This window comes from Gossypium raimondii, chromosome 6 (assembly GCF_025698545.1).
Source record: "Gossypium raimondii isolate GPD5lz chromosome 6, ASM2569854v1, whole genome shotgun sequence".
In the NCBI taxonomy this organism is placed as follows: Eukaryota; Viridiplantae; Streptophyta; class Magnoliopsida; order Malvales; family Malvaceae; genus Gossypium; species Gossypium raimondii.
The window spans coordinates 4963581-4985690 of record NC_068570.1 but is presented as its reverse complement, the minus strand read 5'-3'; the positions used below and the strand labels follow the sequence as shown (position 1 = coordinate 4985690).

At 30.9% G+C, this 22110-nt stretch overlaps 1 protein-coding gene and 1 long non-coding RNA gene across 2 annotated transcripts; both read left to right on the top strand.

The window, feature by feature from the left end:
* Positions 1-7615: 7615 nt before the first annotated feature.
* LOC105772959 (probable eukaryotic translation initiation factor 5-1) lies at positions 7616-10757 on the top strand. Its single transcript, XM_052632363.1, has 2 exons — positions 7616-7779; positions 8871-10757. The coding sequence occupies exon 2, from the start codon at positions 9189-9191 to the stop codon at positions 10524-10526; it is 1338 nt and encodes a 445-aa protein (XP_052488323.1). The 5' UTR covers positions 7616-7779; positions 8871-9188; the 3' UTR covers positions 10527-10757.
* Positions 10758-21595: 10838 nt separating this feature from the next.
* LOC105773738 (uncharacterized) lies at positions 21596-22110 on the top strand. The gene is made up of 3 exons (XR_001127137.2): positions 21596-21660; positions 21922-21974; positions 22063-22110. It is a non-coding gene; the product is annotated as an uncharacterized LOC105773738 (long non-coding RNA).

Here is a 22110-nt window from a genome sequence, read left to right as displayed (position 1 = left end):
ACATCATAACGTTTTCATTCATGTCGTCAACAGTGTAACTAAAGGGGCTGGCAATAGAGGTGTCCATGGGTCGGGCCCAAAAAAAAATTCGGCCCGCTTCCTAGGTCCGGGCCAAGCCTAAAAATTTTGTCCAGGCCCGGCCCGAAAAAAAAATTCTAAGCCCGAGCCCGGCCCAGCCCGACCTATTTTTTAATAAATACCAAAAAATTATTTTAAAAATAAAAAATAAAAAAATTATTTTAAAAATATTTTAAAATATTTTAAAATAAAAAATATTTATTTATTATATATTCGGGCAGAGCCGAGACCGGGCCAAAAAAGTGGTGCTCGAGGCCCGACCCGTTTTTTAAACGGGCCTAGTTTTTTTTGCCCAAACCCATATTTCGGGCCTATATTTTTACTCGAACCCTCCCATATTTCGGGCGGGCCGTCAGGCTGGGTCGGGCCACCCGGCCCATGGACACCTCTAGCTAGCAAGGGCCCCAGTCCAATTTTTTAAAAACTTTTAAATTAGTAAAGATAAAATTACACTTTGGCCCCCTAAAAATGATAAAAATTTGATTTAATTATTTAAAAATTATAAAGACATAGGTTATTTAAATGTTGAAATTGCATTTTTACTATTGTAAAAATTAAAATTTAATTTTGGCACCCTAAAAAAAATTTCTGTCTTCACCCCTGTGTGTCGTCACGACATTGTTTGTCATTGCAACATCAGGAAGTTTCTCGTTGTGACGTCGCCGGCTAACTTTAGTAAGTACCTGCAAACTGTTCGATAAATGCGAGGTACACCCCACAAATTGGTACTCAATTGGCAAAATTAAAAATACTCGAGCATGATGATTGTTACTTTATGCCATAGAGAGAGCTTCGCCACGACCCATAATCTCAATAATAATTCCAACTTCTCAAGTTTACTAATTTCGAATCAAACTTCAATCTAGTTTAAAATAGATTCTATTAAAAACTCGAGTCACATCCTCCTAATTGTGTTGCTTCTTTCTTCTATACCAGTATGATTTTGACATCCTTCAATTTTTAAACCTTATTTGTGATAAAAGTCAAGTTCATGTCAAAACAATTTTCATGGTTGGTTAAAGGAATTAAACTTTTTTCATGTCAAAATTCCTCACTTCAAGCCACAACTCATGGACTTGACTTGAATGGAATTTACTTTTATTTTTTGTTAAATTCTAAGAATAGTCCTTGTATTTATCTATTTCTGTTGGTTTAGTCCCTCCACTTTTATTTGCTCAAAATTAATCTCTTTATGTTTCGATTTGTTCATTTTTAGTTGATCGGTTAACTTATTCCATTAACTATGTTACAAAATTATCTCCTTAACTTTTATAGCTTTTGTCAGTTTGATCTCTACTCTTTTTATTTCTTCTTTAATTATTGAAATTTTAAAAAGTTATAAAATTTTCTCATATGTGATACGTGTCAACTAATTAAAATAGAAAAAATAAATAAAATTTACTATTAATCGTTACTACTAAAGATTTTAAATTGTAATTCTTATCTAGCGACAATAAATATCGTGTATATTAAATAATTTTAAGAATCAAGACTCTCGCACCAAAGAAGGTTGTGAATATCTGGAAAATCAAAGGAAACCATGCAAAAAAAAAGACATGAAGACTTTCTTTCCTTCCTTCTTTCATGATATATATCGTTTTAAAAAAAAAGGAGATGTTAGTTTTGTTTATTAGGGGAAACCATGAGAGTTGAGGGAATATGAAAGAAGTAAAAAGAGTTAGAAAAGAGGGTTTTTCTAAAGTTTATTATCGAGAAAATTAGTGTTTTAATCCTGCAAGAATAAACTCATAATTAATTAAATAGTTAATGAATTCTAATCTAATGGTGATTAATATTAAGTTTTAGTGTTTTTTAATTTCCTATAATTTTTAATAATGAAAGTAAAAATAAAAAGAGTAGGGTCAAATTGACAAAAGTTGTAAAAATTGAAGGGCTACATTTGTGATTATACTTAATTTTTTAACAGAGTTAATGAAATAAGTTGTAAAAGTAGAGGGACCAATTTTAAGCAAATATAAATATAATATTTATTTTTATCCAATTCATTCCGCAAGAAATGGAAAAACAAGTAATCTTATTTTATTTTTTATTACATACAATAAAAATATAATTTAAAATAATTTTAATAACAATTAATTTTAAGCATATTCTAAAATATATGTCACTTATTACACGCCACACAACAGCATGATTTAATTTCACAATCAAATTATTAGTGAAATATAAAAATCAAATAGATTCGTAAAAATAATTAAATGTATTTTATTTAATGCATACAATTGATCCGTGCATCGCACAAGTATACAAACTAATATATATACTAGTTTGTATCATCCCGCCACGCCATAATTAATTGTATCCATAAATTAAGGTACATTAAATATATTTAAAAACGTGTACAATTTATTAGAGAAGTTTAGTTTTATAAAATTTGTTGGTTTACAAATAAAGTTAAAACATTAAAATTAATGTTTTGGCCTACTTTGTAGTATATATTTATATTTGGGTATTTGTAATATATATTTTAAAAATGGCGTAATTTATATAAAAAGTAAATACACAATACTGAAATATAAAAATAAAAAATATTAAATTATAATAAAAGAATAACATATAAAGTTAATAAACATTAAATTAAAACAATATAATTTTTTAAAAGTGTTAAAAATAATGAGTTAGAACTAAAATAATATTAGATTAATCATTTATAAATATGGACAAGTTTAAGTAATATCGAATCAAATTTAAGCAAATATATAATGTATTAATATCATATATATATATATATATATATATATATATATATATATATATAACTTGGCCCATCTTATAAACAACCTTTAGATGCAATTAAAGGTGTTCATGGACCGGGTTTGGGTTAGGCCTAAGTATTATATTAAAATATTTTATGTTTGTCTAAGATTGACCTAGTCTAAAATATGAACTTAAAATTTCGGCCAAACCCATATGCAAAAGACTAACTCAAGCCTATTTTAGGTCCGCCCATATTATTTTTTAATTTTTTAAAATATTTATATTATTTTATTTTAATATTTACTAATTTTATACATTTTTTTTATTTATTGATATTTTTTATATAATCATCTTAACATTATTTTAATGTTTACTTTAGAGTAGTATTATATATTTTGTATATGTTTATTTTTTTAGTGTATTCTAAATAACATAATATATAAAAATAACAAAATATAAAATATTATAAACTTAAAAACGGGTCAGGTCGGTCCTTGAATGTTCAAGCCTGAACCCGACCCATATTTAAATGGGCTTGATTTTTTTGTCTAAACCTATTTTCCAGGCCTAATATTTTTACCTAAACACCTCTAAATTTCGGACGAGCTTTTGAACCTAATTGAGTAACCTGACCCACGAATAGATCTAGATGCAATCCATGAATATACCGACTTAGCCTGGCTATAAGACTCCCAAAGTTTGGGCCATAAATTTCCAACATAAATCTTTTACTAAAGGAATGTCCCATTTTAAAGAATTTGGTATAACAAAGTTGGATTTCCCATTTTAATTTTCAATTTAACTAAGTTTATCCTGAAGACGAAGTAATCAAAGTAAAGCTCTCGTAATAAAATAAACCCTCAGATATATATAGCATCAAATAAAGCTTTTCTTCTAGTCAAAGTATTTTATTATAATATTCTTAACTAATAATAAAAAAGATAAACTATCAAAATAGTCACTTTTTTTGTTTGAAGATATATTTTAGTCACTTATATTTAAAATGTTACATTTTAGTCACTGAGCGTTAATTTCCGTTAACGATGTAACGGTAAGCTAACGTGACATGTTAAATCATCATTTTAAACGAAAATTTTAGGTTAAATTATACAATTGGTCCTATATTTTTTCGTTTTGAGCCATTTAATTTTTTTATATTCTTTGAACTTTCCTCTTTTTTTTTCATTCTCTTCTCCATCTGTTTTCTTCCTTTCTCTATTTCTTTTAATGTAATTTTTCTATACTTCTCATTTGTTAAAACTAGTCCTTATGCTTTTATTTTTTGAACAATTTAATTTTTAATTCTTTATTTTCCTTTTCTTATTCCCTCTAGTTTTCTCTCTTCTCATATTCTTCATTGCGAAACATAATATTTGCCCACCAAATAAGCCAAGTCCTTGTTTCTTTCACATGATTCATAAATTGAATTTCACTCAAAACGAATATCAATCATTCTTAATCAAATCTCGATTTTGAATATAACCTAATTTTGAAACTAAAATTGGATATAACTAATCAATATAAAAATCATATTCTTAATCAAATCTAAACATAAATTGAATTCTTTATATTCAAAACAACTTTTTCCCGTTTCCAAACTTTTACATTAATGTGTAAATTATTTATTTCCCTTTCTTTTAATTTCTAATGAATAAAAGTAAGCGAAACGATAAAATTGATCTAAACCTTGTTGAATATTCCCAAGTGATGCGGAAACCCGGATCTAGACACAAGAGAAACACAAATTAGAATAAAACGAGAATAAATAAAATTAGTTAAATAATAAAAAAAAAGAAAAAAAAGGATAGATTTGCCCTATGGAACCCTTGGTTAACTTGTAACCAAAAACGCCAATGATTGAGCGGCTCCCTACGAAACCCCTAGAAGAAAAACCTCTAGAAACACCGATGAACGGGAAAGAAATTTGAATATTTGTAACTCCAAAATACCCTCGAAAGTAACAAACTCCAAACTAAATAACAAGAGAAGAATCACTCTACTCTAAAAAATTTGCCTCACACAAATTTGGAAGAAAACAAATACTCTCTTTTTATTCGACCTCCCCCAATGTGTAGAAAGCAAGCCTATTTATAGGCAAAATACAAGAGTAATTGAACCCTAATAAAACTCTTTAAAATTATCTAAGAAAATAAATAAATAATAACCTAACCAATAAAATTACTTAACTCATAAGTGATGTGTTCCAACCAATGAGAATTAAGTAAATAATAATAATAAGATACATAAAAGATTAATCCACCAATTTATGGGCTTGCACTATTCCAAGATTGGTCCAGTGAATTGCATTCCCGTATTTGTCAACGTCACGAACATGATGAATTAAATTTGTAGCAACAAAGTCTTGGACAAAAGCATTCATCTTTGATTTTAATTGTCGTGCCTTGCTTCGAGTGATTGGACCACTAGGAAAAACAACCCCTTGAGTGTCACCACCTTGGCTCGTATCACCAAGAAAGCTTGATTGAAAGTTGATTATAGATGAACCAAAGAGAGAAAGGGAGTATGGAACCAAACTGGTTTGGGTAAAGTTGAGGGTAAATTTTGTATGGCGGTCATTTTAGTCATTGAGAGTGTAGAGCTTGTTTGAAGAATCCATGAAACAACGTAGTTTCGAAAGGGCGAGAATGTTGTAAGTAAGATAGATAAGGTGGTCGTGGAGGTTGATTAGGAGGTTAAGGGAACGGGCTCAGGAAACTTTGTTAAGGGTTGACTGCCATAAGTCACAACTAGCGAGGTCTTCAAGTGGGACGAGCTTGCAGACTAGGTCATTGAGAGATATAAACTGGTTCTTTAAAGCGATGATGGATGATGATGTTTTGTAATTGTGGAGTGAGAATATGCGAAAGAAGTTTTATTTTGGTTTCAACTGTCACCTTTTCTTTTTTCACGAACATAAAAAAAGTTTTAACAAATGAAAAACATAAAAAAAAAACTATGTTAAAAGAAACGGAGAAGGGAGGAAAATAGAGGGAGAATCATAAGAGAATGAAAAATAAAGAAAAAAAAGTTAAAAAGAACATAAAAGAAACAAATTAAATTGCTCAAAATGAAAATATATGGGGACTAATTGTATAATTTAACCTAAATTTTTTGTTTGAAATGATGATTTAATGTGCCACGTCAGCTTACCGTTATACCGCTAACGGCAATTAATGGCTCAATAACTAAAATGTTACAACACATTAATGAAAGTGACTAAAACATAACATTTCAAACAGAAGTGACTAAAATCTAACCCGAGATAAACAAAAATGACTATTTTGATAGTTTACCCTAATAAAAATATTTCAATATTTTTCATAATCCGTACATTGAGATATAAAAAATATTTTAATTTTGTAATTATATATATTTTAAATATTTTAATTTACTGCAAATATATTTCAGCTGGTATAATATTTTTTGGAGCAAAACTTTTCAACTATAATATTAAAGTTTAAAATTTAAAATTAAGCGCACTTAATTATCTAATTTATGTGCTGGCATTTGTCTTTTCTAAAATTCTTTATCATCTGATGATTTTTCTTAAAGAATTAAAAATAAAATTAAGATATTTAAAAAAGAGAGTAAAATTTTACTAAAAAACTAAAATAATAATCTGGTGCAGTTTTAAATGCGTGCATCCAGGAGATAATGAGTCAAAATTACAGATTTATTTTAGGAAGAAGAAGTATAATTAAACACGCAAATTTGAAAGCTTCAATTTGATTTTACTTGCGCTGTAGAGTGCCACGTAATTTTTCCTTTTTTCTAAATTTTAATTTTGAATATTCGATGGTTTTTTTTCTGTTGTTTAATTTCCATTTTCACCCTTTAGTATTCCGTTACATTAAAGAAAAAAGTTTGGTACTGATACTGACACTTAAATTTCTAACGTAAATCCTTTTAATTTTTATTATATTTTGCAAATTTTTATATGAGAGAAAAGGATTTAAAATTAAAAAAGGAAAGAAGACAAACTATACCATTATGAAAGCAGTTGGCAAGCTTTCTACAAACATAATAATTTTTAATATTATAATTTTCATTCAAATTTCATATAAGTTTCCGTTAAATTTTGTCACTTTATTTACTTATATAATTTTTTAAAAACAAAATTTAACTAAACCAATTACTTAAAGATTTAACAATCATTTTCCCTACTATTCCAAGATTCTCCTTTTACATCACGTTCTAAATTGACTCTTCTCGATAAGTTTAAATTATACATTACATTGTACTGTTTTGCTCAACTTACTGAAATATTAATGGTGTCCACAAAATTCCAAGATATACTTTAAATAAAGTACATACGGCTTAAATTAAGAATAATTATTTGGTACATTATCTGTGGAGTTTTTTAGACTCCACAAATGGATTGAGAACGCAACACATATTACATTGATTTATATTTATATTTTTACTACACTCTATAGGACACTTGTCATATCATTAACTCATTTGTGAAGTTTAAAAAATCTCCACAAACGGTATATGAAATGATTTTTCTTGAAATATTAAACACATACAAAGTTCGCATTTTCACTTAAGCAGGTTATCTAGTTCTTTAAATAATGGGAAATTTTTTGAACAATAATTTTATTAATTTAACTATAAAATATGAAAGATAGGATTAATTCCTCTTATATATTTTAGGTTTTTTTTTATAAAAATAATATTAAAAAATTAATTAATTATAAAAATTGGAAGCATAAAAGAGAAAAAGAAAACCGTAAATACAAAATAAAAGTAGGGGCAATAATGTAATAAGAAAGTCGGTTCCAGAATATAATAATATATTCGAAAAATAAAAGTTGAAAGATGCTGAGTTTGCCCTAAGCGTCACCATATAAAGCTGCGTGCTTCTCTCTCTTTTCCTCCACAACAAAAATCCGCTATATCTAAAATAAGGTTCCAACCTCTGTTTTTCTTCACAAATTCCCAATCTAATCTCTTCCTCCCCTTCTTTTCCACATCTCATAGAAGGTATGATATCTGTTTCTAATTACTGTTCTTATTTTTTCTTATCGATGAATCTGTTCCATTTCATAGAATATTTTATTCCTATCTGTTGATTTTAATCTCTTGTGTCTTTGTTCTATAGCTGGATTTACTTATTTTTCTGTTTTTGAATCTTTGTAGATCTATATATATATTTTAAGTTCCTATTTGTTTTGATTTAGAATGATCGGATCTATGTAGATTGGTTCTTGTCAGAGCCATTATTTTCTTATTTCTGAACTTGATTTTTAATTTTTTATTTAGATGATTGTAAATCGGATGCTGAATCCTATGATTTTTTTCTATTTATTTTTTATTATTTAACGTTGAATAAAATGTTTAAGTTATTTATTCTGATTTTGTGATATTTAATAATTTTTCATTAATGTTTTGTTGAATTTACCTCGTCTTTAACACTCATTAATATGATTAGGAGGTTTACGGTTTCCTCTTTTTTCTGTTTCTTTTAATCTACCCTTAATATAGCAAATCCTTTTTCCTTTCCACGTTTTTACGGTTTGATTGATGTTAGGAAGCTTGAGAATAACATTTTAATCTTAATTTTGATAGTATCATTTCTTATACTAATATTTTGTGTATATCCCCCAATTGGAGGACCAAATATTGGAATCTGAAGGCATTTAGAAATCATAGGCTTTCGACCTTTAGCAGATATTTAGTTTTTCTACTTTTGGATGTATATATGCAATATTGGAAAACGTAATGCACTTTTCAGGTGTTGATTTTAATGAAATCAACTTTATGTTGATGAGCTGTCTACTGCTTATAGATCGACTGTATGCTCTAACATTTGCCTGGATTGACTGTATGTTTTTAACATCTTAATCACATATTAGAATTTGAAGCCATTTAAGAAACAAAATAGGGTTTTGACCTTTAAGACTTAAGCATATATTGAGTTTGTATGCTTTTGGATGTATACATGTTATATTGGAAATTTTAATGCCGTTCTTAGTTGTTGATTTTATTGGAAGTGACAATGTGGATGAACTTCTACTTATCGTTTTTTATATGTTTTAACATTTGCCTGGATTAATTTGTTTGTTGAATATCAGAGTTGGCAGTTTGCTCTGCTGTGTCGACAGTTTGTCAAAGTGGAGGGCATTAATTTTGAATCATCTTTTATGTCTGAACGGGCCTCTCTCTTTTTATCATCAATTGGTTTGCTCGGTGAATACTGTCCCACTTCTAGAAAAAAGGAAGGTATCTGCATGCATATTGAGGTCAGTAATACAGAAAAATTTGGTTGCCATTTTATGCGACCTATTCCAAGTGCAAGAAAGCAGTCTGGTAAAGGATTTCTTACCACAATTGGAATCACTAGTATCTGATCCCTCCTTTGTGATTAAGTCTGTACCACAAGTTCGATCAAGATGGCTTTGCAGAATATTGGTGCTTCCAACAGTGATGATGCCTTTTATAGGTATAAGATGCCCAAAATGATAACCAAGATTGAAGGACGAGGAAATGGCATCAAGACTAATGTGGTTAACATGGTTGAGATTGCGAAGGCTTTGGCTAGACCTGCTTCTTACCCTGTAAAGTATTTTGGTTGTGAACTGGGAGCCCAATCCAAGTTTGATGAGAAGACTGGAACTTCACTGGTAAATGGTGCCCATGAAACTGCCAAGCTTGCAGGGCTTCTTGAGAACTTCATCAAGAAGTATGTTCAGTGCTATGGTTGTGGGAACCCAGAAACTGAGATAGTTATTACGAAGACGCAGATGATTACTCTTAAATGTGCTGCATGTGGGTTTATTTCTGATGTCGACATGAGAGATAAGCTTACAACTTTCATTCTTAAGAATCCACCTGAGGCAAAGAAGTCATCAAAAGACAAGAAGGCGATGAGGAGGGCTGAAAAGGAAAGACTCAAGGAGGGTGAGGCTGCTGATGAAGAGCTGAAGAAGATCAAAAAAGAGACGAAGAAGAAAGGTTCCACTACTACAACTAAGGTTGCTGCTGCCAAAGGTGGAGTGACCAAGAAGAAAGGTAAACATTCTGATGAAGATCACTCCCCTGAACATAGCCAGGCTGATGAGAATGAACGGGTTGCCAGTGATGACGACGACGACGATGTTCAGTGGCAAACTGATACTTCACTTGCGGCTGCCCAACAACGCATCCAAGAGCAGTTGAGTGCTGTTACTGCTGATATGGTGATGCTTTCTACCGACGAAGAGAAGAAAAAGTCGGTTAAGAAGTCTCCTGAGCCTGAGACCAAGGTTCATGAGAATGGTGTTGGTGCTCATGACAAACTTGTTGATGAGATAAAGGAATACTTCAAGAAGGGATCGTCTCCAAATCAGCTTAAATCCTTCCTAGGTTCACTCACTGGAACCTCCAAAGAAGTCATGGATGCTCAATTTATAGCACTCTTCAATGATGTTGGGAAAGGGTTTGCAAAAGAAGTAACCAAAAAGAAGAACTACATTGCAGCAGCAGTAGCAGCAATCAAAGAAGAGCGATCTCAGTTGGTGCTCCTCAATTCTATCGAGTCTTTTTGCAGCAAGGCCAGCCCCGAGGCAGCAAAGGAGGTGGCGTTGGTTCTTAAAGTGCTGTATGACGATGATATTTTGGAAGAAGAGTTTATCATGGAGTGGTACCAGAAGGGTATAGCTGGTAGCAATAAGGGTTCTCAGATATGGAAGAACCTCAAGCCCTTCATTGAGTGGCTCCAGACTGCCGAGTCTGAATCGGAAGATGAGTGAATCCCGAAGCTCTTCGTATGGTATCTTCACTATGTTAAGCCTCTACTTCTAGTAGCGTCGTCTTCTATTATATGTTTGTGTTTGGCTTTACCGTGTCGTGTTTCCTAGAATAAAAGACAGTGAGCTACATCCCGTACGTGCTCTCTGCTGTTCTGTGGTTTATTATGTTGTGAACTGGTCATTGTTTATTCCCCTAATGTGTTAATTGAGTTTATGTTTTATTTCTTTCTAGTTTTTTTTTTCTTTTTTATGTGATCTTAAACCGTCATTAAGCCTGGTTTAACTTTTCATTTTTTTAATTAATTTTTCCTGATTAAAGCAAAATTTAGAAACTTTACCGAGTAGTGTCTTTTAGTGGGAGAAGATGTATGCTGCTCGAGTGTATATATTGGAGCTAAAAAAGGGGTACTCATGTGGAACCTGATGTACTTGCCTCTGTTGGTTGATTTTCAATTTGGTTCTTCATACAGGTGAGATTCAGCAGTATTAGATACATTGGACCATGAACCTTGTTAGACAACAAAGCACCATACACAAGGTATAGGTGGGGTTCACAAACAATATGTTTTCTCACTTATAAATAGGTAAAACCAAATTTAAAACATCGATTAAGAATTATTATTTTTTTGAAAATGTTATCTACAAGTTTTCTTTCTTTTTAGATGGTGTACTTGTTTAGGATTGGGAAGTCCAAAACCCTCCTATACAGACAAATAAGTGAGGCATACATCGGGGAGAAGTAATTTTTTTCTAAAATATAATTATTCACGTCATATAATTTTACCTTGTGTGTTGACCTGATGGTCAAGATGTTCACCAACCCAAGTATGGCTTGAGTTTGAGTCACGCTAGTTGTCTCTGTGTTGCCTTCCTATTCTAATTTACCGAAAAGACTTTAAAAACCCAACTTTATTAAAAACATATTTGATTTGATAAAGGAGTTTATAAGTAAAACTACAAATAATTCATCTCCGATAAGCTAAAATTAAAATCTATTAAGTCTATGTGTTGGCGTAATAGTTAGGGTGTTTAACGCCTCATGTGTGGCTTAAATTTGGATCGCGCTAATCAATTTCTTCCTATTGTAATTCACAAAAAAAATAAATTAAAACTTACTGAATATAAAATATAACTGATTGAAATCAAAATGTATTCAAACTTAAACTAAGATTAAATCTAAACACAATCTACATATAATAAAATTTAAATTTGAAATAATTCAAAAGAGAACTTACACATAATACTTAAACATAATAATTCGTGCATCAAAATCCCAAAACCCCAACATTATCGATACAAACAAAGCATCATTTACATACTTAAAAATGAAGAAATGATTCATAATTGAGTACTCTGAAAAAAACATACCAAAGTCTGGAAAATGTAAAATGAAAATGCGAGGGACAAATCACATCAATTAAGCAGACGGCATTTTGTGGAATAGTGTTCTCATGACATGGCATTTTATAATTGGAAAACCCAATTTCCATTGTCCTTTCAAGTTAGCATTCATTTTACTTTAAAAACTCAAAACGCGAAATTTACAATTAAGTCTCTCATAATTCTTCACCTATTCAATTTGGTCTTAATTCATCTATTTTATTTAGTTTTTAGATCATTCTACCTTTAAAATATTTGCACTATTAGTCCTTCAACTTTTCATATTTACACTTTAACCTCTCAAATTTTGAGGGCAACAAAATTTTTCTTACTTTTACAATTTTGTCATTTCTTGAATTAATATATCATAATATACTTCCCAATGTTGACATAATTCAAAATTTTCCTTTTTGTCACTTTATGTCATTGTTTTACTATATCAAGGATAATATCTTACTTTCTTACTGTAGTAATGTTCGGGGTATTACAAATTGTTCCTTCTGTTAACAATTTCATTCATTTTACTATTAAAAACTAGTTTATGTATATCAACATAAGGTATACATGACGTACACCGGTTAGACTTGATCTTGGGCTGGTGCAAAATTTTAGGCCATTCTGTAAGCTCGAGCTTGAAAAATAGGTCTAAAATTTTGCTCAAGTTCAACCTAGATAAAAATGCTGAACCCGAACCTAGCCCACATTAATTTTTTTATATGAAAACAAATTTAACAATGTAATACATCAAATGCACTAAAAACATTAAAATAAATATTCTCCAACAAATTGAAAATACATTAAAAAAATTATACTTAAATAACACTAAGATAGTTGCAACTTAGCAAGCCAATGCCTCCAAAATAGTAGCAAAATTAACAATAAAATAAGAGTTATACAATATCCAAACAATAATAACAAAATAGTAGTAATATAATAGTAAAATGACAGTAAAACAACAACAAAAAAAAATTAGCCAGATTGGGACCGAGTCGAGCTCAGGCCAAAAAAACTTACCTGAGGCTCAGTCCGTTTCGAAAGCATACATTATTTTTGGTCTAAGCCCATTTTTCAGGCCTATATTTTTGTCCAACCCTCTTGCTTTTCGGGTTGGCCTTCAAGCCTAGATGGATGACCCGATCCATGATCAAGTCTAACGTCAATTTTTAATAGTAGAAATAGATAAAATCTTTAACACAAAAGACCAATTTACTTTTAATTTAATATATAGATATTAATTTACCTATTTTACAAGTAAAGGGACAAAATATAATTTAGGTGAGATTTTATGATAATTTTACCATAAAAATACTTTAAAATAGATGATGAAATCAAATATTAATTATATATCAACATGACCATCTTGATGAAGCAATTTCAAATGAAAATTAGTTGATGATTTAAATTGGATATTATTGAAGATGGCACTTGTAATAACTGAAGGATAATCGAAATGAAGTAAAATAAACAAGTAAATCAGAGTATTATTCCACTTATCTTTCACTCTTAGGCTGTTTAGTCTTGGGCTTTACATATATCTTAAAGTATTTTTATAGTGAGTTCACTTGGTCATATAATACAGAGATTTTATTTTTGCATGAAATTTCTTTTAAAATTATAGAAATATAAATACTATGTATTTGTGTAATTAAACAAATTATTTATATGTAATTTTGTCAATTTATTGTTCATGTCATGAAAAATAGCAAACTAATTTTGTCAATTTATATAGGTGAATATAAAATATAATGACTTATTTGAATAAGCTATTAAACTTTATGGAACCATTTAATATATAAACCATATAAATTAACTTTTTTATTTCTTTTAATTTTGCAAGGAAATGACTTAATTAAACCCATCACATCCAAAAATCCCTTGGCTAAATTGTCACAAAACTAAAGCCATCTAAACTCTAATTCTGCCATCGGATTACTTTAATAGTAGACTTGGTCATCGGCGAGTCGATGCAAAATTTTAGGCTTGCCTTTTAGGTTTAATTTGATCTGAAAAAATGAACTTATAATTTTATTCAAATTCGATCCATATTAAAAATGATAAACTCGAGCTTGATTCGGCCCGATCGTAATAAATTTTTTAGCTACTTTTTATATAAAAATAAATTTAAAAAATATAATACACTAAAAATATTAAAATAAATATTTACCAAACAAATTAAAAAAACAAACATTATTTTTTGTACCCTTAATCAAATCAAGTCCATGTTATCAGTGACCCTCAATCTTCTCCCTTCATTAAACATCTGCAAAACTGCAACAAGCTACTATCATTTCCCTTCCCTGTTATCAAACACCTTAGCTTGTCATCCACAAAAAAAAAAAAAGAAAAAAAGAAACAATGGGTGTTCCATCTTTTTATCGTTGGTTAGTGAATAAGTATCCTAACATAAGGGTAAAAGCCATTAAAGAACATATACATGGTCATTGTGTCGATACAAGCTCTTTAAATCTAAATGGTATTGAGTTTGATAACCTTTATCTTGATATGATCAATCGTATCATTCATCCTGAAGATCAGGTATGATCATCCATGTATATATTTCTCAAAATCTCACATACATGCACATATAAAAAAAGTGTTTGCTTTGTGTTTGTTTAAATGCAGTCTGTAATACGTCCAAGTGCATATGAAGATGTATTCACCAGTATCTTTGAATACATTGTTAGACCGAGGAAGCTGTTATATATGGCAATTGGTAAAGCTTTTTTTATTTTTGAATAAAGTTGGATAAATAGTGGTAAAAGCGTGGAGGCCTTACTCGTTCTACTAAAAATGAGGTAAATTAGTCCCTTAGATAAAAGAGTAGAGTAGCACGACACACAACACGTCATTGTTATTACTCTCCGGTTATTTTGTCAGCAAAACTATTTTTTAATAGTAAAAATGGATGAAATTTTTAGTGGTAAGGATTGATTTGCTTTTGATCTAACATTCAGCGACTAATTTGCTCAATTTTTTGATAGTGTTAAGTATAGATAAAGAGTCTGTTACATTGTTAGTAGCTGTTAGTTTAGTATCTGGTAAATTGTTATGCAAAACAGTTATGAGGTTAGTAGTTTATGAGGTTAGTAGTCAGTTACTCAAGGTACTCTATAAGTACTATACCGTTAATAAAGAAGAGATGTAACTCAGAATATTCATTCAATCACAATACAGTTTTATTAATTTTACCTCAGTTCTTTACAGATAGAGAAGACAAAATGCAATTTGACTCCTAGTATAGAGCCTCCATGGTACTTTTACCAATAAATAGTATATTAGAAGTTGATCTTATTGGATTTTGTAGATGGTGTAGCTCCACGAGCTAAGATGAATCAACAGAGATCAAGAGGGTTTGGCGCAGCGAACAACGATGAGATTGTCGTTTGTTTGTTTTTATAATGGTTTGATTTCATAGAATCTAGATATGGTTTACAAGTTTGTGTTCATTGTAGGAACCTGAAGAGGATTGATTACGGAAGCAATTTGAGATGGAAGGGAAACTGGTATTTTCGAAAGAGGAGTGGGAAGTTTTTGATTCAAATGTCATTACACCAGGAACAGGGTTTATGTATAGGTTGTCTAAGAAGCCTGAAGATTATATTGAGTCACGAATGAATGGTGATTCAAGCTGGAAGGGAATCCAGGTTTGAATTTAATGTCCTAGTCCTACTTGCATTCATGCATGCATGTGTGTGTATGTACGTATGAATGAACTGAATTTGTCATTCACGCTGGAAGCGAATTCCAGTTTGAATTTAATGCCAACTGGGGGTTGGATTTTGACGATCCGCGATCCACATCTGGATATTGTGTCTATTTTGGTCACACTCCTGTGTTGTGGTGTTCCAAGAAACAACCAGTAGTTTCCCGATCCACGGCTGAAGCCGAGTATAGGAGTCTTGCTGCGGTTACTAGTGATGTCATTTGGTTACTTTCGTTGCTTAAAGAGCTTCATATTGTGTCTACTGATATTCCTAATATCTGGTGTGACAGTTCGAGTGCCGTTGCTGTTGCGGCTAATCCTGGGTTACACTCAAAATTCAAACATGTCGAGCTCGATTTGTTTTTTGTTCGTGAAAAAGTTGTTGATGGCTCAGTTGTAGTTGGTGAAGTTCCTGCATGTGATCACGTTGCTGATGTTTTTACCAAGCTACTTTCGGTCTCATTGTTTACTCGTTTTCGACATTTTCTTCGGGTCTTACCCATTGGGAAGATGGATGAATGTTAAGGATAAGTATTTGTTAGTAAGGGTCAGCTGAGTTAGTTAGTAAGTTGTTATGGAGCGGTTATTTTCTACGACTCTATAAATACCTTAGGCTTAATGTACAGAAGCAGATTAGGAATGATAAAATACATTGTAATTCTTTGTCAATTTCTTAGTAAATAAAATTCAAAGTTATCTGTACTCTTTCACATACATACATACATACATACATACATACATATGTTCTAGAATTAGTATTGCTACGTGATGAGAGATCCATTAAAATGTTAGGTATTATCCCTACTATTATGCTCCATTTTCATCAGACATGAAGGGTCTTTCTCAAGTGAGTGTAAAGTTCCAGAAGGGTCAGCCTTTTAAGCCCTTTGATAAACTAATGAGTGTATTGCCACCCAGAAGGTATACCCTATTACCTCTTCTTATTTGGATACTAACTTCCGATATTTCGGTTTTCGTAATATGTTATTGGTTTTATGCAGTGCTCATGCACTTCCGAAACTGTATGCAAAACTTATCACCGATGCCGATTCCCAAATTATTGACTTCTATCCTACAGGTTAGTCTCGTTTTCTGGGTTATGGATCGTGTGGTGCTGGTATAAGTGTTCCTATTACAGATTCACAACATGTTTTCTCTTTTCTTACCCTACATTTTTCTTAGATCTCGAAATCGACACGGATGGAAAGCGCCATGCATGGCAGGTTGGTTGCTCAAAACATATGTCCTTGCCAATATGGTTCCCATTATTATAGAATCAGTTATTAATGCATGAATTTTTTGCATGAACTCTTCTTGTTAAGGGCATATGCAAGCTTCCCTTTGTCGATGAGGAACAGCTTTTATCGGAGACACTAAGACTTGAGAAGGAATTGACGGTGAGACTTTATTTCATCTATAGAACTCGGTTCGTGAACTTATATATATTATATGCATTCAATGAGATGGCATTTTACAATATCTTCAGCAGGAAGAAACTGAAAGAAATGCAGTGAAAAGTGATCAACTCTTTGTACCAAGCACTTTAGGATCAAAGATTTTAACACTTTTGCCTGATAATCAAAAGCTGCATAAAGGTTGGTCCGTCACGTTGTTTCATTTCATGTTTTAGCTATATTATTTATCTGACCGTTCATCGTACCTAATGTAGTGGTGTTGTTAGAGGATATGTATCATCGTCACCTATCATGTAAGCCGGTTCGAAACTATGCATGCAGAAATCATGGAAAGGTTGGATTTCATATCGTTTTTTTTACATCACAGGTCGTTGCCGTTCAAGATCCCTATCGGAAAACTACATATCCCACGCCCTCTAGAGGGTGTTGAATATCCTGAAAAGGTAATATAAACATCCTAAATCTTCTTCAAAAATTATTTACTCGATAATAATCATTGTAACATTTATATCGTATATAGGCCATAATGGAAGCTGATATTCAAAAAACCCAGCTATGGCATGTAGGGGTGAGCAAAATTCGATTCGACTCTAAAAAATCGAAAAAAAATTCGAATTTCGAGTTAAACGAATCGAGTTATTCGAATCAACTCGAATTTTTTTTCGAATTTCGAGTTCGAATCGAGTTGAGTTTTCGAATTCAAATAACTCGAATAATTCGAATAATTCGAATATCAAACTATAATATTTTACAGTTTTACCCTAAACTCTCAAACTTTTTTACTTTTCCCTCAAAACTTTTACTCCTTCCCACTTTTCCCCCAAAACTTTTACTCCCCTCCCCTCCCAACCCCCCAATCTACCCAAAATCTATTTCCCACCAAAATTTTACTCTTCCATTCATTTTTTTTCAAAATTTTACTCTCAAAAACCCTCAAAACTTTTTATTTTCCCCCAAAATTTTTACTCCCTCCCACTTTTCCCCTAAAACTTTTATTCTCTTCCCATCCCACCTCCCATCTACCCCAAACCCTCCCTCCAATTTTTTTAATATTTTCCCTCCAAAATTTTACTCCCCCTATTTACTTTCCCTCAAACTTTTATTCCCCAAAACTTTTTATTTTCCCCCTAAACTTTTACTTCTCACCCTTTACTCTCAAATAAAAAATCAAAATTATCCAAAAAAAATCACTAAACATAAATAGTAATAATTTTATTTATATATACTATTTATATTATTAAATTAAATTTCACATTTTATATTATTTATATTATTGAATTGTTTAGTCATATTGAATATTTATATTAAAATTGAATTCTTAATTATGCCATAAAATATTCGTGTTAAAATTTTATATTGGTATCAATTTCAAATTTTATTTTTAAAATAAATTTTATTAAAAATCATATTTTATATTTAATATATTTTAATTCCAAAATACATAGTGACAAGAATCCGGAGATAATTGAAACAACTAAGCAAACAAATAAGCTAACCAGTATATACAAAATTAATAAATAAATTATGAGGTAATGAAAGTTAATAAAAAATTTGATTAAGGTGGACAAATTTTATTACGATGGGTGACAATAGTTACAAGGACCCAAAATTATTTTTTAAAATTTAACTCAAACAAATATATTCGATTCGATTCGATTCGAATTCCATCTCACTCGACTCGATTCGAGAAAACTTCAAATAAAGTTAGGATGATAAAATGAGATTCGAAAACTCGATTAACTCGAAAATTTTCGATTCGATTCGATTCGATTCGATCAAATGCTCACCCCTAATGGCATGAATACCTTGGAACCAGACCGCCTTATAACAGGTTCGAGTTAATCCAAAAAACCAGAAATGATCTTCACCCATCGAACCAGACATCAAATACAAGGTTGCCATGGAACCCAAGGTTTGACACGTGCAAAGTGGGTGTTGTTGGTTCAAGCTCAAACATGGCTAAAGCCATTGACAATAAGAAAGGGAACTAAAATTTAACATGTTGCAGTTCAACAAACATTTATGGAAATGAGGTAAATATTGTAGTTATTTTTTAAAAATAACATTATATCTTTGTTCGAGCTTTGGCCTATTTCCAGGGGCGGAGTTGAAATTTTTTTGTAAGGGGATTGAAATTAAATTAAAATTTTATCATTTTTAGGGGGTCAAAGTGTAATTTTACTTTTATTAATTTAAAATTTTTAAAAGGCTTAAATAGAGAATTTTTCATTTTAGAGGGACCGAGCCCCTGCCAATCCCTTTGAATTCGCCTCTGTCTGCTTTTGTAATTCACCAAAAAAGGAAAGAAAAGTGATATAGGAATGAAAAGTATATTGAATATAGTTTTTTCAAGTTTTAGAATTAAAATTCAAAAATTGTGTTAAATATTGAATTAAATTTGAATAATTATGTTTATATTACTTGTTAGGATCACTAACCATTCTATTAATGCAGATGATATCAGTTACACCATGCATGTTCAAATTCCAAAAATTTATCATGGATGAAGAAGAAAAAATTGCTTTGAAGACAAAGAAAAAATTTCAGTGGAAGAAAAGTCGAAATCAATAATTACGATTATTGATTTGGGTATAAACGTGAATCATGAATGTTTTGAAGATAAGTACATATTCCTATTTTGGAATCCAACCACTTGAATATTCCATTTAAAAGGTATGTATTTTGATTCAGTTATTACTAATTTAATTTTTATAATAAAAATGATGATTAAATTGATATTTAATGCAAAAAGATTGTGGCTATTGAAAATTACACCAAAGGAAAGATGTTAACTAAAGCGACAGGATTTGTTGATTTCAATTTTCCGGAAGACCTCAATGGTCATGACACTGCATGTGCTTCCATTGCTGCTGGAGCTTTAATAGAACTAAAATGGCTCAAAGATATTTCTGGAATTTTCAATTCTAAAATACAAAGAGCAAACCCATTTGCCAAAATAGCATCCTACAAAGTTTTTGGTGATAAAGTGATAGTTGGTAAAAGTGTTGAAGTTTTAAAAAATTCTTTGCTTGATGCTATGAAGAAAGTTACTTTGGATAAGGTGGATGTAATAATGGTATCTTTGAACACTGATGATTTGTCAAATATTTCTTCGTATCTATGTGATCTAGTTAATATGGGAGGATATTTGGAAATGAAAGAAAATGTAGTTGTTTGTACATCTTCGTGTAATCATGGTCACGATTATTACACTCTATTGGGAGGGTTAGCTCCTTTGGGTTATTGAGGTCGGATCATGTAATTCTGGTGGAAGATTCATAACACAAGTTGAGCTAGGAGGTGGAACACAAATCAAGGTACATCATCATTATCTAATTAAATTACTAGCTTAATGATAAGGTACTAACTTATTATATATTTTTTAATTTAGGGGTTCGGTTCATTTATGGATAAAGATGTAGATTATTGCGAACTAATTCATTGGTCCGAGTATGTGTTCTATAAATTTCTATTTAGATTATATTGTAATTTTAATATTGGTATATAACAATTACGCTAACAAAATATTTGTTTATATGTTAAAAGCGCTGTTAAAGCTGTAGGAACAAGCAAAGGAAAAGAAGTTGAATCCAAAGCTGAAACATCTCAGCTACAAAAGAAAAGAATGGAGATTCGAAAAGATGTGAAGGGGAAAATTATTTATGGTGATGGGGAAATAAAAGGAAGAATAAAAGAGCTTTTAAATGCAAATGTTGCTGGAATATTGTGCTCATCTCAGATACATGATTATCAATCATATGAGCTTCATAGACCTGTTGTTTACGTGACGAAAAAAGATCGCATTAAAATTCAGAAGTATATAGACAATAGTAACAGAAGGTATACTTTTTAAGATTGTTTCATTATTTTGGATAATTTATATGTATGTCTATTAAATATTAATATTTTTTATCATATTATTTTTCACGAGAAAAAAAAAGTAAAATTTATTAAACTGTTAATGAGGAGCAAGATGGAGACCTTTGTAAAGTTAGCCTCATATCTGGAAAAGGCCCAAATCCATATGATCCGTATGTACTAAAGGTAATTATATCTTTTTTTATCTCTTGATAGAATACATAATTTATTGTGTTCATACAAATGATATTTTGGTTTCTACTTTCGCAGCTTGATATATGTGCTCCAGGATAAGATATTTTATGTGCTAACAAATAAGATGCTCAAAATATGTATGCTCATTACTAGGTGATGAGTGACACTTCAATGGTTAATGCAGTTGTTGCTAGCATGCTATCCTACATTAAGACATTTCACAAGGATTGGGGGATAGCAAGAATTAAAGTAGCTATAATAACTAGTGATAATTGAACATTTATTTCCCATCCATTAGTTTTATTAAAACCTTTTTAACTATTACAAGTTTGTTGGTGTGAAATTTTCTTTTATTCTTATGGAGCTTTGAGACAAACTTTCCAATATCCTTGAAGGAATTGGTCTTATAGAAAAGAAACTCAAGAACAGAATTCAGTGGAAGTGTGATCTGCATCCTTGCTAATCTACTTATTGGCATTGAACGGTTTCCTACTTAAGAAAACACCCAAATCTTTTAGTTAATGTCAGGGGGCTTGATGTCTCGAGGCCAGGGGAGGTTGATGAGAATGTTGCTACTTTGCAGGTATGCTTTGTGAAACTGGGAACAAATTGTTAATGAAATTCAAATCCTTTAATGATTGTGCTTCAGCTGTTATGGTTTGATCTGTGTACTGTTTTCACCTTGCAGCCTTGTGCTACTTTGCTTATCGGAATACAGCTTTGTCGAGTCATATTAATTTACGTGACTAATAATACAATACATGAACATGGCGGATTAAACATCTTGTGTTTTGTATCAGTTAAGTTTGTAGTGGAAGCTTCATAACGGTAACATTCCTTGCAGGCAGAGGTTGAAAACCTTCATAATCAGGAACACAGATTAGATGGACAAATAAGGTTAAAGCGATTACGGCTTCTGTTATTCTTACCTCAGTTAAATCGATTTCGTTTGCTAAAGTATTACCGATTTTTCTATACCGTACAGAGAGATGCAAGAAAGATTGAGGGACCTAAGTGAAGACAAAAATTAATA